Raw genomic sequence first — 13856 nt, forward strand, 5'->3', positions numbered from 1 at the left:
TTTCTTCCCTCCACACATTCGGATCTGCTGACTCAAGCTGGCACCTTCTGTTTCTACTAACGGATTTCTCGTTCTTGTAAGGGCCCTGACCACAGTTTCCCATTGATGCCTCTTCTCTTTCTCCTCCCTGCTCCAGAGCCCCTCCTTTTCCTGTTCCACTACGGAGATGATCCTTCTGTCTCTCAGAGAATTTTAACTGAGAGCGGGACGGATGTAGAACTAGCCAGCTCTCCTCCAGCTCTTGGCATCTTCTAGTTAGCTCCAGACAAAGCAGAGACACACAGATGCGGTCCAGGGTGATGTGACGGCTGGCCTCGCTCCTGCGTGTCACAAGGAGATGCGTATTGAGCCCCAAGTTGCCAGGTCTGAGGTCAGAGGTTTGAATTTCCATGGGGCCACTTAATTCCATGCCACAGATTTGTAGGAGAAACAGATTGGGACTGGTATCTGAGCGCCCTGGCTTGTGTGGTCCTCAGCAGGTCCGAGAACCTGTCTGGGCCTCACTCAGTTTCCTCATTTGTGAATCACAGGGCTCGGGCTTGATCTCAGACTTGATTGTAGAGGACTCCTGCCTTGAATGAAGGGTTTTCTGTATTACTGTTCCCGCACTGCTGGGAAAACAACCCTATGCTGGGAAGAAGGTGGGCAGCCCAGGTTCCGGGCAGCAGGGACCGTTCCTCTCTACCCTCACCTTCTGCAGGCCAGTGTTCCGTCACCTTTCCCAGGGCTGTAGTATTTTTATTCATTCAGCCGTTGAGCCAGTGTTTATAAACATTTATTCTCCTCCATGCTTGCCTCCTGCCTTCCCTGCTGCCTGGCCATCAGGACGCCCAGATGGCAGGATTAGCCTCGAATGGGAGACAGTCAGGGTCATCCCCTTGGGTTTAGACCCCTTTAATACCTCTGCTATATGAGATGAGAGGAATTTGGAACAATGAGGGCTGATTCTTTCTAGCAGCTTAGACTAGACTCCTGCCTTTCTAAGCAGGATTTGCCTTAGGGTGCCTTCTATCCCTCTGTGATCCGAAGCAACTTACTACTCGAGAAAATTAATTAGCAGCGCTGAGGATGACTTCTGCAGCCTCCCTGAGGATAGATCAGAGCGGCACAGGGACCCTGATGCATATAACAGTCCTCCGTCTCCTGCCTCATTCAGATCACTGTTAACCGTTTAGCAATACTGTGAAGGTTTCCCAGATTAATAACAAGTCTTTATTGAGCAGATACTTTGTGTCAGGCATTGTGTGAGGTGTTTTACTTACATTCTTGGTAATCCCTTAAATAATACTGCAAGGTCGAAGTCTTTACAGAACACTTAGACTTTACAGAAGGGGAAAGTGGTCAGACACGTTCAGAACAGTGCATTTGCTAGCAACGATTTACTGAGCACCTGCTAAGCGCCGTCAATTATTTTCGGCCCTGGGGGGATCTGTTAAGTGCACAAACCAGACCAAAAAAAAAAAAAATCTTGTCTGCATGGAGCTTGCATTCTAGCAATGGGAGACTGACAAGACATAATCAATTAAATGATACAGCTTGTCAGATGGTGGCAAAAAGGGACGCCTGGGTGGCTCCGTGGTTGAGTGCCCAAGGCGTGATCCTAGAGCCCCGGGATGGAGTCCCGCATCGGGCTACCCGCAAGGAGCCTGCTCCTCCCTCTGCCTGTGTCTCTGCCTCTCTCTCTGTGTCTCTCTCACAAATAAATAAATAAAATATTAAAAAAAAAAAAAAAAAAAAACATGGTGGCAAAAAGAAAGGAGGCCCTGGACTGCTGGGCGTGTGTGTGGCTCAGGGAAGGTGCACTGGGATTGCACTTGGGAGTCCTGGGAGGGGAGCCATCAGGTACAGAGCCATGAGGCTGCCGGTGCTGGGAGGGTCGGACTCAGCCTGCGCTCCCTCTGGCTTGCCATACTGCCTCTCTATATAGTTCCTCTACGAATCCGTTGTAACTTAGTACTTAGTTGCCCTAGCAGTTTAGGTTGTATCATCAAATATTTATGGAATGCTTATTTTGTGCACATCGCTACACTGATAGGGTATGGGCCCTGCCTTTGGGAACTGATGGTCCAGACGGGGAGTGAACACCTGTGTGAGTATAAAAGGAGTGAAAAAGATGAAAAAGACCCCCGTCCCCCCCCATGAGCCCTGCGATCCGGATTGTGCCCTCTCACACATACTCTCATTTGACGGTCTCTGACACAGGCAGGCCAGGACGTCTGATGTCTGGGTTTAATACAAAGAAAGAGGCTCGGGGAGGCGGCGGTGGGTAAGTGGTGGAGTCGGGGCTGTGTGGCCAGGGACACCTGGGAGGGGGTCAGCTCTGCCCGGAGTGGGCAGAGGACACATCATGGAATCACACCTGTGACACACAAGGTGGGGGGCAGATAAAAGTGTGGCCGGTGGGAGGGATCTTGAGGAATAACGTGAAGAATGACGCTGGGTACTCCCACCTTCCATTCGGCCCAGGGGGGCAAGGCTGACCTCCTCCCAGGGATCTCCGTGGTAATAGGAAATGCTTGGGGTGGGGTGTTGGCGGCCGGCCGTCCAGTAGAGCCGGGGAGGAAAGGAGTCATGAGGAGTTGGCCGGGCTGACCCCGTGGCAGAGCTGACTTTTATGGGCCGCTGGGCCCTCCCGGGACTCCTGTCCGGCTCCGAGGGGCCACGCCGAGCTGCGCGCCTGAGGTGGGGGGGTGGGGGGCAGGCGGCGTGCAGGGTGCCGGGGCGGCTCTCGGGCCCGGGCTCCGGCCACCTTAGGCTCCTGCCTCTCGGGGCCTCCGGAGTCCGGGCTCAGGTCGGAGCCGACCGTTAGCACAGCTGGGAAAGTGAAGCAAGGCCTGGGTTTTTTCCTGAGCGAGTGTTGTGGTGAAGGAAGTTGCAACACGATCTTTTCTTTTCCTTTCTTTTCTTTTTTTTTTTTTTTTCTCTTTTTATAGAAGGGGAAAACCATCTTCCAGTAAACTTCAAACTTCAGTCACAGCCTCTAGTCTTTGATGGAGGGCACTGGCCGCCCCCCTGCCCCCCGCGCTCTTGGTAGAGATCTTTCTTTCCTCCCCCGTCCCTCTCCTCCAGGGCCGTGGCCCTGCAGCAGGCCGGCTGCCTGGTGGGCTGCCCAGCGGCCTCTCCTTTACAGTGGGAGCTGGTGAGGGAGGACAGGTGGTTCCCGACACCCACCTGGCCTCTCCTGCTCCCGCATCCGGCTGTGTTCATTGGGTATTCTAGAAGGCCGAGGCAATACTTCTCGGCTCAGGTAATCACACTCGGTGGTAGATTCAGAGCATGTGCCTAGGCAGGTGCTGGGCAGAGGGCCTTGACATGTGGGAGGCGGGAATCAAGGCTGGAAGACCACACACGTTAATCTGGAGTTCTTGGTCAGGTTTGAATTTGGCCTTTGTACTGTACCTGGGCAGGAATCCAGTTATGTTTGAAAGCATGCAGATGATTTATTTTCCTGATGGGAAATTTTGAGGTCTGGAAAAGTAGTGGGTTTGGGGTTGTGTTTCTTCTTCTCCTCTCCTCTCCTCTCCTCTCCTCTCCTCTCCTCTCCTCTCCTCTCCTCTCCTCTCCTCTCCTCTCCTCTCCTCTCCTCTCCTCTCCTCTCCTCTCCTCTCCTCTCCTCTCCTCTCCTCTCCCCTCCCCTCCCCTCCCCTCCCCTCCCCTCCCCTCCCCTCCCCTCCCCTTTCTTGGATTTCTGTGCCCCCCAAATTTCCGTGGCCAAAACGTTCTCTACAAACCTTTGCGACCCTGGCTTTAGTCAACCAAGGGGTGTTTTAGGTCATCCCTGAGAGTGAGGCCTGCTTGCTCTGAGGAAGCTGGGAAATGCCCCACTGCCTGGGGTGCGTGGTGGCTGCTGGCACTTCTAGTGCTGCTGGCGTTAATTGCTTTCTCCAGCAGAGGAGGGCAAAGTCCGTAGGGGTGAGAGTTTTAGTTTGGGCTGTTTTCTGTACCTGTTGTCTTTGGTACAGCTGACATAGAGCTCCTCTTTTCCTGCGGTTTTCTTTGAATTTAATCTCCCTGTCTAGTGCCCTTCAGGCTGGACATGAGCTCTGAGAGGTGGTGGTGGATGGAGTTTGCTTGTTTACCTGGATCCCACAATGAACACATCAGCCCTCTTTCACAGGATGCTGCGCTGGTCAGTAGCGTAGCCCTAGCCACATGTGGCTATTTAAATTAAATAAATAAAACGAAACATTAGTTCCTCTGTAGCAGTAGCCACGTTGCAAGTGCTCAGTGGTCTCATGTAGCTAGTGGCCACTGTACTGGGCAGCACAGCTAGAGAACATTCTATCATCTCAGAACATTCTCTTAGACAATGCTGGACTCTAAGGTCATCATTCTGCACCCTGGTAGAGAATTATCCGAGGTGGAAGGGGATTTGTGGAAGAGCACACGGAGAGGTTTTAAGGCCCAGGTAAGGGGTAAAGAGGTGGTAATCATTTAAAAATGGACCTCAGATAGTATTTAGTTTGTCTTGTTTAGGACTACATCCCAGTAGATGGTCAGGTAGCCCCATGGCTCCCGCACTAAGTCAGTTGTCACCTGTGGGTAACATTTGAAAATACAGATGCCTGGGCCTCACTCTCCATATCTTTTTGAGTCTGAGACCACAGAGGTGGCATTCAGGTATGTGTGTTCTCATCTGATCATTATCTGGGTTTGGCTACCACTGATCTATTGATCCTGAGCTTAAATTCCTCCAGTGATGGGGGGAGCTTACCCCTTTTCAAGAAAACCTTACCATTAAAAAAACAAAACAAAAAAAATCAAACAAACAAAAAGCTGCTGTTGTTAAAGTTCTCTGTTTACTGAGTTCAAAATTTGTTCCCTGAACTTGTAATATTCCTTAGTGCTAGTTGCGTTTTCTGGAGCCTCACAGAGTGCTTCAGTTCCGTCTCCTGTACTCCGTCTTCTGCAGATATTTGAACACAGCCTGTGACCTGACGTCATGGCTCATTTTCAGAGTACTCAGCCTGCCAAGGGCTCAAGGGAGATGCAGAGATGAGACATCATTGCCCTGATCCTTCCAATTATCGGGCCTTGCTGAGAGATTGAGGAAAGGTCCGTGTCGCGGTGGACCCTGTCAGTGGAGGCTCCTAGAGGTTGTGCAGCCGGTGTGGACCATGTGTACCCTCCCCCTCTCTGCACACCGTTCCGTAGGAAAGAGTCCCTGTTTCTCTCTGCATGGTTAACGCTTGCTTTTTGGGAGCACTGATCTGTTTGCCTTCAGAGGCATTGGGAGACTCAGCCATCCTTTGCCCATCAGGTAGGACCATAAACATCACTCTGCTTAGAGACCTTCAGTAGCACCCTCCCCTGGCCTCCAGCGTGATGCATGGAGACTCCTAACATGGCCTTCAGACAAGCTGGCTTTGACCTTCCTTCCACCCCCACCCCTCACACACATACACTCCCCTTTCAGAGACCACTACTCCCCACTCTGAGTACTTGCTTAGGCTCCCAGATCTTCTGCTGGGCCTCCCATTTGTTCATCATCTCATGTCCTGGTAGGGTTCGAGCTCTCCTTCGAAGCTTAGATTTCACCTGCTGCCCACCCCCCACCCCAGGTAGATGAGCTCCTTTCCTTATGCTAGTAGGTAGTTCATACTAGTGGTAAATCTGCTCTGAATTTGAATCACAGTCACTCTTGTGTCCTTCTGCCCTGGACTCTGAGCTCCTTGAGGACAAGGACTGTGTCCATTTGTTCGGAATCCCCCAGTGCAAAGCGTAGCACCAGGTATTTAGCCGAGGTGTCGCGTGTGCCCCCAGAAGTGGGGTAGTCTTCCTGCCCGTGTGGCCTCGGGATTCCGATGAGCCCGCCTTGGGGAGCAGGAACCCGTCTCCCAGGGCAGCCTTCTCTCCCCAGTGGCCTCGGGCCCCAGCAGCTCCTCAGAGAAAAGTGCTGTTTAGCAGCTGATAATTAGCACGCAGGGCCTGGAGCCTTGGCTGCCTCAGAGGCAAAACTGGTATTTAAACAATAAAGTTTTTGAAATCAAGAATTAAAGTGTCTGCTTCAGAAGCAGCTACATCCAAACAGAAGCTGCCCGGCTCCGATAAATGGAATAATGAGCGGAGTCAGGGGCTCTCTCTGGCCCTGCGGGGGCCCCGGGGCAGGCGGCCTGGCCGGGTGTCCGGAAAGGGTATTTCCTGTCGCTGCTCTGCCGGGACCTGGGGCTGCCTGGGGAGGGCAGGAGGCTTCTTTGGGAACGGCTGCCGGGCTTCCCTTTTACCCCCAGCCTGTATGGATTAGGCTCATTTTGCCCAGTGGACAAGAAGAGAAATTTGGGGAAACATACTAGGAATAAACGGGGGGGCTTTTTCCGAGGTGCTGAAGCACACTTTTGCATCCAGGGCTAAATAGAGACGGTCCCCTCCTTGCTGCCTCTCTGTGTCTCCTCTTGTTTTGTGCGCTGCCGCTGGCGTGGAGAGGCGTGGAGAGGCGAGAGCTGACGTTCGGCCTCCTCCCTCCCTAGGTCAGAACCGGCGGGAGGAATTCCCCGGCCTCTGGTTGCTGCCCAGATACTAACCGCAATCTCCAGCTCCACTGTTCTAAGAAACTCGCGTACCAGGAACAGCCCGTGGCTTCCGAACAGGGGCAACTGCTCGAGAGGCAGAGGCTTCCTGTGTGTGTCGGGGCGGGAGGGGGGGGGCATTGAGAGGACCCTGCAGCCTGTCACCAGGACACCTGCCTCTGTGCTCAGCCGCAGAGGTCAGTGGGAGGTGCCTGTCCGGAGCCTGCTTTATCGGGAACGCAGCAGAGAGCCCACCCCGGGAAACCAGAGAGCCTCCCGAAGGAGCATGTGGCCGAAATCAGGGTGTCTGATAAACAATTTTTTTCAGGGAGCAGGTGGGGGAAGACTATTGTCCGCTCCTCTGGAGACAACCCGAGATGTAGATATATAGTTTGAATACAAAAACACTGGACTTTCTGGAAACGTTAACATCATCCGTGTCCCGTCTGAGCGTCTGTCACTCATTGTGACCTCTCCATTGGTATCTGGCCCGTGGCGGGAAGAAGCCCGGGTGACAACCCTTGCCTGCCATCCTCTTCAGTTTCTCTGTGGGGATTAGTGGCATCGGTGGCTGAGCTCACCCAGACCATGTGACACTTGGTGGTGACCCCTCACTGACCGCAGGTGTGTACGCTGCGTGCATGACCCGGTTACCCATATAGGCAAATGCAAAACAGTTGGGGTAGTTAGGAGGAGACTTGATACAGGAAGAATACCCAGTGGCTGGCCTGGGGTTGAGCCCTTGTCCTTGGTGACATAGGCTTAGGTGATTCACAGCCGACGTTGGCTCGGGTGTGTGCAGAGGCTCAGTCTCTCTGCTGAAGTTGTAACGGTCCTTCGGAAACTTCACTAGTTGAACTGAGGGTGAAGATGCCCCAAGCCTGCGTGCGCTCATTAACCTGTTCACCTGTCTGTTCACTGGCAGGTTATCGAAGGGAAAACATGTTTTTCTTATATACTCCCAATAGTAGGAGAGCTATGGTCAGGGGTCAGGGTGGAGGAGAGAGTTACCCATCTCTCCAGGCACCAGACGGTCTTGGAATGTGTTGGTGGAATGCCGGTCCCAAGATGCTCTGATGAGATAAATCTGGGAAATGCTCTGCATGCACATTAACATTTTATTTTATTTATTTTTTATTTATTTTTTCACATTAACATTTTAAAGGCTCTGAGAAGTTCTGTAGCAAAAGAATCCATTTGACTTTGTAACCTAGTGCTCCTGACATTTATGGAATCCCTTTTTTTTTTTTAACCTATTAATTATTAGCATCCTTAGAGTCTACTGTTAGTCTACTGTTAGGGAAATGGCAGTACACCTCCCTGCTCTGGGCGAGCTGCCAGTGATTCGAGAAGAATTCACCTGACTCTAGGTCAGCCCAAGTTGGAGAGATTTTTAAAAGGTGTGTGTGTACATATGTGTGTGTGTGCGTGTGTGCTGGGGGGTGTGGCAGAGAAGGGCCCCTGGCAGGTGGCTTCTATTGAAGTTGGCCCTGTCTGCATCCCTGCTGGCTTTGTGCTTCTGGAGAAGGCTTTTGTCCTGGCTTGAACATGCTGAATAGCAGCTACATCTGTCATGCCTGGGAAGCGGCAGTTTGCAGCGTGGGGGGTGAGCAAGCAGTGAACAGACACCCCTGCTTGAGGCCCCGGCTGCTGAGAGTCTCTCCATATCGAAGGGAGGGGCTGGTGATCCAGAGGCAGCTGCTTGCTAATCCTGGAGTGGAGGGGAGCGAGATTTAGCTCCCTTATCTCTGCATTCTCCTTGTCCGATGGGGGAAGATTGTGTTGAACCCCGAGCTGGTAGCTGGGAAGAAGCAGGTGGGCAGGATATTTTCTCCCCTTCACCAGCCACAAGGCATCTGGAGGGTGGAAGACACTTAGCTCTCCATTACCCAAGGCGGGGAGGGGGGGGAGGGAGGGGCAGAGATGAAGCCATTTTGGTTTAAGTTTAAGGAAGAAATCAGAATTGTGAGGTGGGGTTCATCAAGTTTGTGATGTTTTAAAATTCGAGAGTCCTGGCTAGAATTGCTTTCAGACAGTTGGTGACAGGAGACGGGTGTGAGTGGCCGGCTCCTTAAGAAAGGTCTGGGGGGGCCCTTCCTGGGTTCTTCACCGGGAACAGAGCCAGTTCCAGGGAATTCCCGAGGCTTGTGCAGACTCAGTACCCTCCCTGTGCCGCTTTGCTAGAATGCAAAGGATTTCTAAGGAAATTGGCCACTGGGAAAAAAATGGGACCGTGAGTAGGAACCAGTCACTTCGTGGAGGTTGTACATGGCCCGTGTGGGAAGACCTCTGTATAATTAAGGCGGGCTCAGGATTTCCCTGTTTGTATGGATGTATGTGTTAATATATTTTTTTATGCTGCTTTTCCTCTTTTGACCTTCTCCCACAGGGGGAGGGGTTTGTCTGTTCTTAGGAAGTGGGGTGAGGTGTCCCTTACCTCCCAGCTCCTCTGGCCTTCTCTCGCCTTCCCTGGGTCACAGCCCCCGAGGCCCAGAGTCACTGAGCGGGGGGAACACCCCCAGTCCCTCTGATTGTTGCCCTTGTTAGTGGAGAGAGGGCAGATGCTCCCGTCCGTTGCCCCTGCACAGGAAGTCTGGGTGGGCCAGGTTTTGGTTTGGGAAACAGGAGCGTTAGAGGCTGCTGCCAACTGGGGTTGTGTTTGCAGACTCCCAGGCTCCAGTGTCTCCGGAGGGACCAGCAGCTCTGACCCTCGTGGGCTCGCTCCGGTCCCTGGGGAGGGAGCCCTTGCCAGGAACCTCTGAGCTAACTGGAGGTGGGTGTTGTGTAAGGGTGGCCGAGGACTGCCCGGAGGACTGCCCGGCAGGAGAAGAGTAGGGGATGACTCCCTCCTTCCCCCACCGGCTGGGGATGCATCACCACTGCTGGGAATGCATTCAGGCCACTGATAGACCAAGTGGTCATTATGGAAATTCTTTCTTACCCCAGGGTGGGGCTTTACTTTTTCAGAAGAGTCTTTAGATGTCCGGGCCTTAAGGGACCAAGCCATTTACCTGCTGTCCCCTCAAGGCTACAGGGCAGGGCACTGTCTGAGCCCCCATTCCTGCCCTCTGTCCCTGTTCCCCCTTCTTGTGTCATCAGTGGCCGTAGCCTGGTGAGCAGTGGGCATGGACTCGGGGGAGAGGCTGGCACCCCGCATGCCTGGCCTTCCTTTCCCCCACAGGCCCTAGCCTGGCTGGGTCTCCACTCCTGTCACCCCCACCCCCAGCTGTGGCACATCTGGGCCTATGCAGGGTGTCCGGTTGTCCTGCATAATGAGCATCCCAGACTTCCCCTAGGTGATGTGCCACAGTGATTCCAAGGGAGGAGTGGGATTTCCCCCACCCCCAGGCACTCGAGAGACTTCCTCCAGGCTCCTGGCTCCCATTTCCGAGTCCTGATCTCTGCGCAGTGTGCTCTCCCATTCCTCCCCCACCCCCACCCCCTGCCCTAAGGAGAAAGGCGGGAAGGAAGTCCAGCCAGAAGTTGTTTTCTGGTTTGTGAGGTAACGGTCTTTGGATTGAGAAACACACATGTACCCTCCCCTTTAAGATCTGAGGCCAGAAGCACTAGATTCTGGTTTCCATGGAAACCTGGGTGGGCAAGGCAGCGAGACGGGGGCTGGTTATAGGTACAGAAATGGGGGAAGGGGCTCCCAGGGCCCCCTGTGCCTTTCGGGGGGCGGCCGGGGGTGGATCTGCATAGTCCACTCAGGGCCCTGGGTTGTATCCCTCCCCTGCGTCACCAACCGCAGGGGAACCTTGGCAAATATCTCAAACCCTCAGCACCCTAGTTTCCATGTGCCTAAAATGAGGATCACACCGGCTCCACCTGGATTATGGATTTAAAGGTGACGTTATACACAGAAGGGCTTCGGAATATATACAAATTGAACAAATTTTAAGATAGTATTACTTACCTAGGAAGATTGGAGAATCATGTCAAAGAACAGAGAGTTAGAGACCTCAGGTAGGCTTGGTGTAGCTTAGATCTTACAGGAGAGGAGAGAGAGTAAAAGTGACTTGTCTACAGGTAGGTACTCAGCAGTTAATTGTAGAACTGGGACTAGAACCAGGTCAGTCAGCTTTCTGGCAGATGCTTCTATCCCTTGGCAAACTCCGGGCTGTGTGTCCTTGGGGTAGAGAGCCACAGAGTGGAGAAAACATGACACAGAAAACCTGGCAGTTTGTGTGCGATCGGGTATAAATTATCCAGGCCATTGGGAGTTAGGAGGAGGATAGTAGAGTAGATAATCTTAAAATTATTAAAATTGGATTTTGCAAACTATTACTGATTTGTTTTGCCTCTACCAAATGTATCCCCATAATTCTCTGGGGTTTCTATGATGCCCTGTGTCCCAGAAACCTGCTGTGTGTTGGGGGGGCGGCGTGCTCCTGGTCATTGATTTGGTGTTGGCTGTGGCTAACCTACAGACCCTAGACCCTAGACCCTAGAGGGGAGGGTCCACGTGCAGACAGGAGAGAGCTGGTCACGCCCAATCCCATTCTTCGGGGACACATGGGTACGATGGCCAGGGCATGCCGAAGCTACCGGGTCTCTGCGTCCTCTGGCACCTGTCTAGAAACATGGTTTGCGCAGACACAATGAACAGTAGACTGTCAGAGCTGGAAGGCACGCGAGGGATCCTCTAAACTGGTCCCTTGAGTTTCCGGGGGCAGTACTGTGGCCAGCAAGGGGCAAGGACTTGTCTGACGGTCATGGAGCTGGTCTCGTGGGAACAAGGACTTAGGACCGCAGAGGTCTGAGCACCAAGCTCACATGCGTTCCCTCTTGGCCATGATTGCCTGTCCCCAGGTCGGCCTGACCTTTTGCAGTTCTGCCCTTGAGAGGTCCTGATGTTGGCCGAAACCGTTCCTCTTCGTTCCCTTGCCACCTTCTTCCTGTGACCCTACAGACACCTCTTTTCCCCTTGTGATCCTTACTGGCTGTTACTTCCTTCCGTCTTCCTCTCCTTTTTTGTTATGAAATACTTGAGACATGCAACCACCTTGAAAGAATTCTCTGGGGACTGCCCATCTGCCCAGCCACCTAGGTGGCTCTACCATTGACATTTCACTCTGCCCGCTTTCTCCTATCTTTCTCTATCTTTCCCTCTCTCATCCATTCATCGGCCTTCTTTCGGGAGTGCCTTTTAATTATTTATTTATTCATGAGAGATACAGAGAGAGGCAGAGAAAGAAGCAGCCTTCCCTCCCCGCCCCCCAGGGAGCCCAGTACAAGGACCCAATCCCAGGACCCCAGGATCACGACCTGCACCAAAGGCAGATGCTCAACCACTGAGCCACCCAGGTGACCCTCGGGGGTGCCTTTTATAGTAAGTTGCAGGCATCAGTGTGCTTCCCCTCAACATTTCCACATACGGAAGTATTAATTACAGTTTGGCATTTGTTCGTGCCTTTACTTTTTTGGGTTTTGGTGGTAAAATTTATGTAACTGTGACATGCTCAAAATTTAAATGTATCGCTTGATGAGTTTTGATAAATGTTCCGTCTTTGAATTCCAAACGTCTGTCAAGATACAGAGTCAACATGGGGCTCCTGAGTGGCTCAGTTAGTTAAGTGACCAGTTCTTAATTTCAGCTCAGGGTTTGAGCCCTGCCCAGCCTGGAGCCTGTTTAACATTCTCTCCTCCTCTGTCCCTCCCCGCATCTCTCTAAAAAAAAAAAAAAAGGGCAGCCAGGGTGGCTCAGTGGTTTAGCGCCGCCTTCAGCCCAGGGCGTGGTCCTAGAGACCTGGGATCGAGTCCCACGTCAGGCTCCCTGCATGGAGCCTGCTCCTCCCTCTGCCTGTGTCTCTGTTTCTCTCTCTCTTTCTCTCTCTCTCTCTCTCATTAATAAATAAATAAAATCTTTTTAAAAAATAATAAAATTTTTTTAAAAATTTAAAAAAAAAGAAAAGACCTAGAACAAACATCTAAAAATGTTTAGTTAAGTTCCCTCATGATCCTTTCTAAACGATCACAGTTCTGGTGTTTCTTCACCATAGATAAGTTTTGCCTGTTGTGGAAACACCATAGAAATGAAACCATCGGCATGAACTTATTTATGTAAGGTTCATCCACATGGTTACCTCATTGGGAGTCTGTTCCTTTTTTATACTGAGTAGTATTCCATTGTATGGATATCATGTTTTTGCCTATCCATTCTCCTGTTGATAGACATTTGAAGTGTCTCCAGTTTTGGACTATGATGAATAAAGCTTATGAACATTCTTGCATAATTCTTTTTGTGGACATAATGTTTTTATTTCTCTTGGGTCAATACCTAGGAGTGGGATTGCTGGGTCAAAGGAGGCTGTTGTTACTTGTTCTGGACTCCGCCCTGCCCTCTCATTGTGTTCTGCACTCAAGTTTGGGAGTAGTGGAAAGTGCCTTCTTGCTCACCTAGATTATTCTCTTACTCAGTATAGGAATCCCCCGAGAGCCCACCTGACAGCATCTGCTTGAATGTATCCAAGGATGGGGAGCTTATTACCTGACTGACCTCTTCTCTTATGAGGCAGCTCCTTATTGATTTCTGCCTCTTCCGTGCGAGAGCCCTATAGAATTTCAGGACCTCTGCCCCATCTCGTCCCTCAGCCATTCCTTCAGGGATTCTCTTCAAGCTAATTGTCCCTATTGGTCCAAATGTTCCTCAGCTGACATTTTCTCAGACCTTTAATGTCCTGGTCATCACCCTCTGGAAGTTAAATGCTCTTTTTCAAATGTGTTGCTCAGAGGTGAGTGCTGAATTCTGGATGTGGTTGGGCCTGGACTCCTGTCTTGTTCTAGGACTAGATCCACCCATGAACTGAAGGTGATATTCACTTCTTAGCAGCCACATCGTGGCATTGGAGGCAGATGAGCTAATGCTTGTGAAAAAAAAAAATTACCACAAATCTCAGGCGATTTTGAGGTTGTCCATTTGAAGTCATCTAGAGCCTCTGGTATTAATGGCATTCACTCTGTACTTTCTACTCGCCACCACTCTATCCTTTGCTACCACCTTCTGAGAAAGGCACCACTAAAATGAACTTAATAAAAACTTTTTGGTTTAAAACAGAGTTTGTCAACTTTGGCACTGTTGACGTTTTGGACCAGGTATTTCTTTGTGGTGGGGGATTGTCCTGTGCTTCCCAGGAATTAGCAACTCCCCTGGCTTCTACCCACTTGCGATCCTGTCCATGCCCACTCCCTGGCCCCTCAAGCTGCAACAATCAGAAATGTCTCCAGGTATTTTCATGTGTCCCCTGAAGGGGAAAATCATTTCAGGTTGAGACCATTCTTAAGGCATAGAACTTAGTCACTGAAAAAATTTTAAATAGTAAAAATAAAGCTCTTCCTGAAGGGTAACCA

At 51.4% G+C, this 13856-nt stretch overlaps 1 protein-coding gene and 1 long non-coding RNA gene across 3 annotated transcripts in view; one reads left to right on the top strand and one right to left on the bottom strand.

The window, feature by feature from the left end:
* Positions 1–13856, top strand: part of MAPKAPK2 (MAPK activated protein kinase 2) — a 45210-nt gene that overhangs the window by 11043 nt on the left and 20311 nt on the right. The window contains exon 1 of one of the 2 annotated variants that reach the window (XM_038541992.1): positions 4295–4408. The exons of the other annotated variant lie outside the window; for it this stretch is intronic. Coding sequence (XP_038397920.1) covers positions 4310–4408 — 99 coding nt within the window. The 5' untranslated portion in view covers positions 4295–4309. Of the gene's footprint in view, positions 1–4294; positions 4409–13856 lie in introns of those variants that run through there. 2 annotated transcript variants of the gene reach the window in all.
* Positions 2863–4272, bottom strand: LOC111096601. Its single transcript, XR_005361843.1, has 2 exons — positions 3732–4272; positions 2863–3468 (listed from the first exon to the last, which is right to left on the bottom strand). It is a non-coding gene; the product is annotated as an uncharacterized LOC111096601 (long non-coding RNA).

Source organism: Canis lupus, chromosome 7, assembly GCF_011100685.1.
Source record: "Canis lupus familiaris isolate Mischka breed German Shepherd chromosome 7, alternate assembly UU_Cfam_GSD_1.0, whole genome shotgun sequence".
Taxonomy (NCBI): Eukaryota; Metazoa; Chordata; class Mammalia; order Carnivora; family Canidae; genus Canis; species Canis lupus.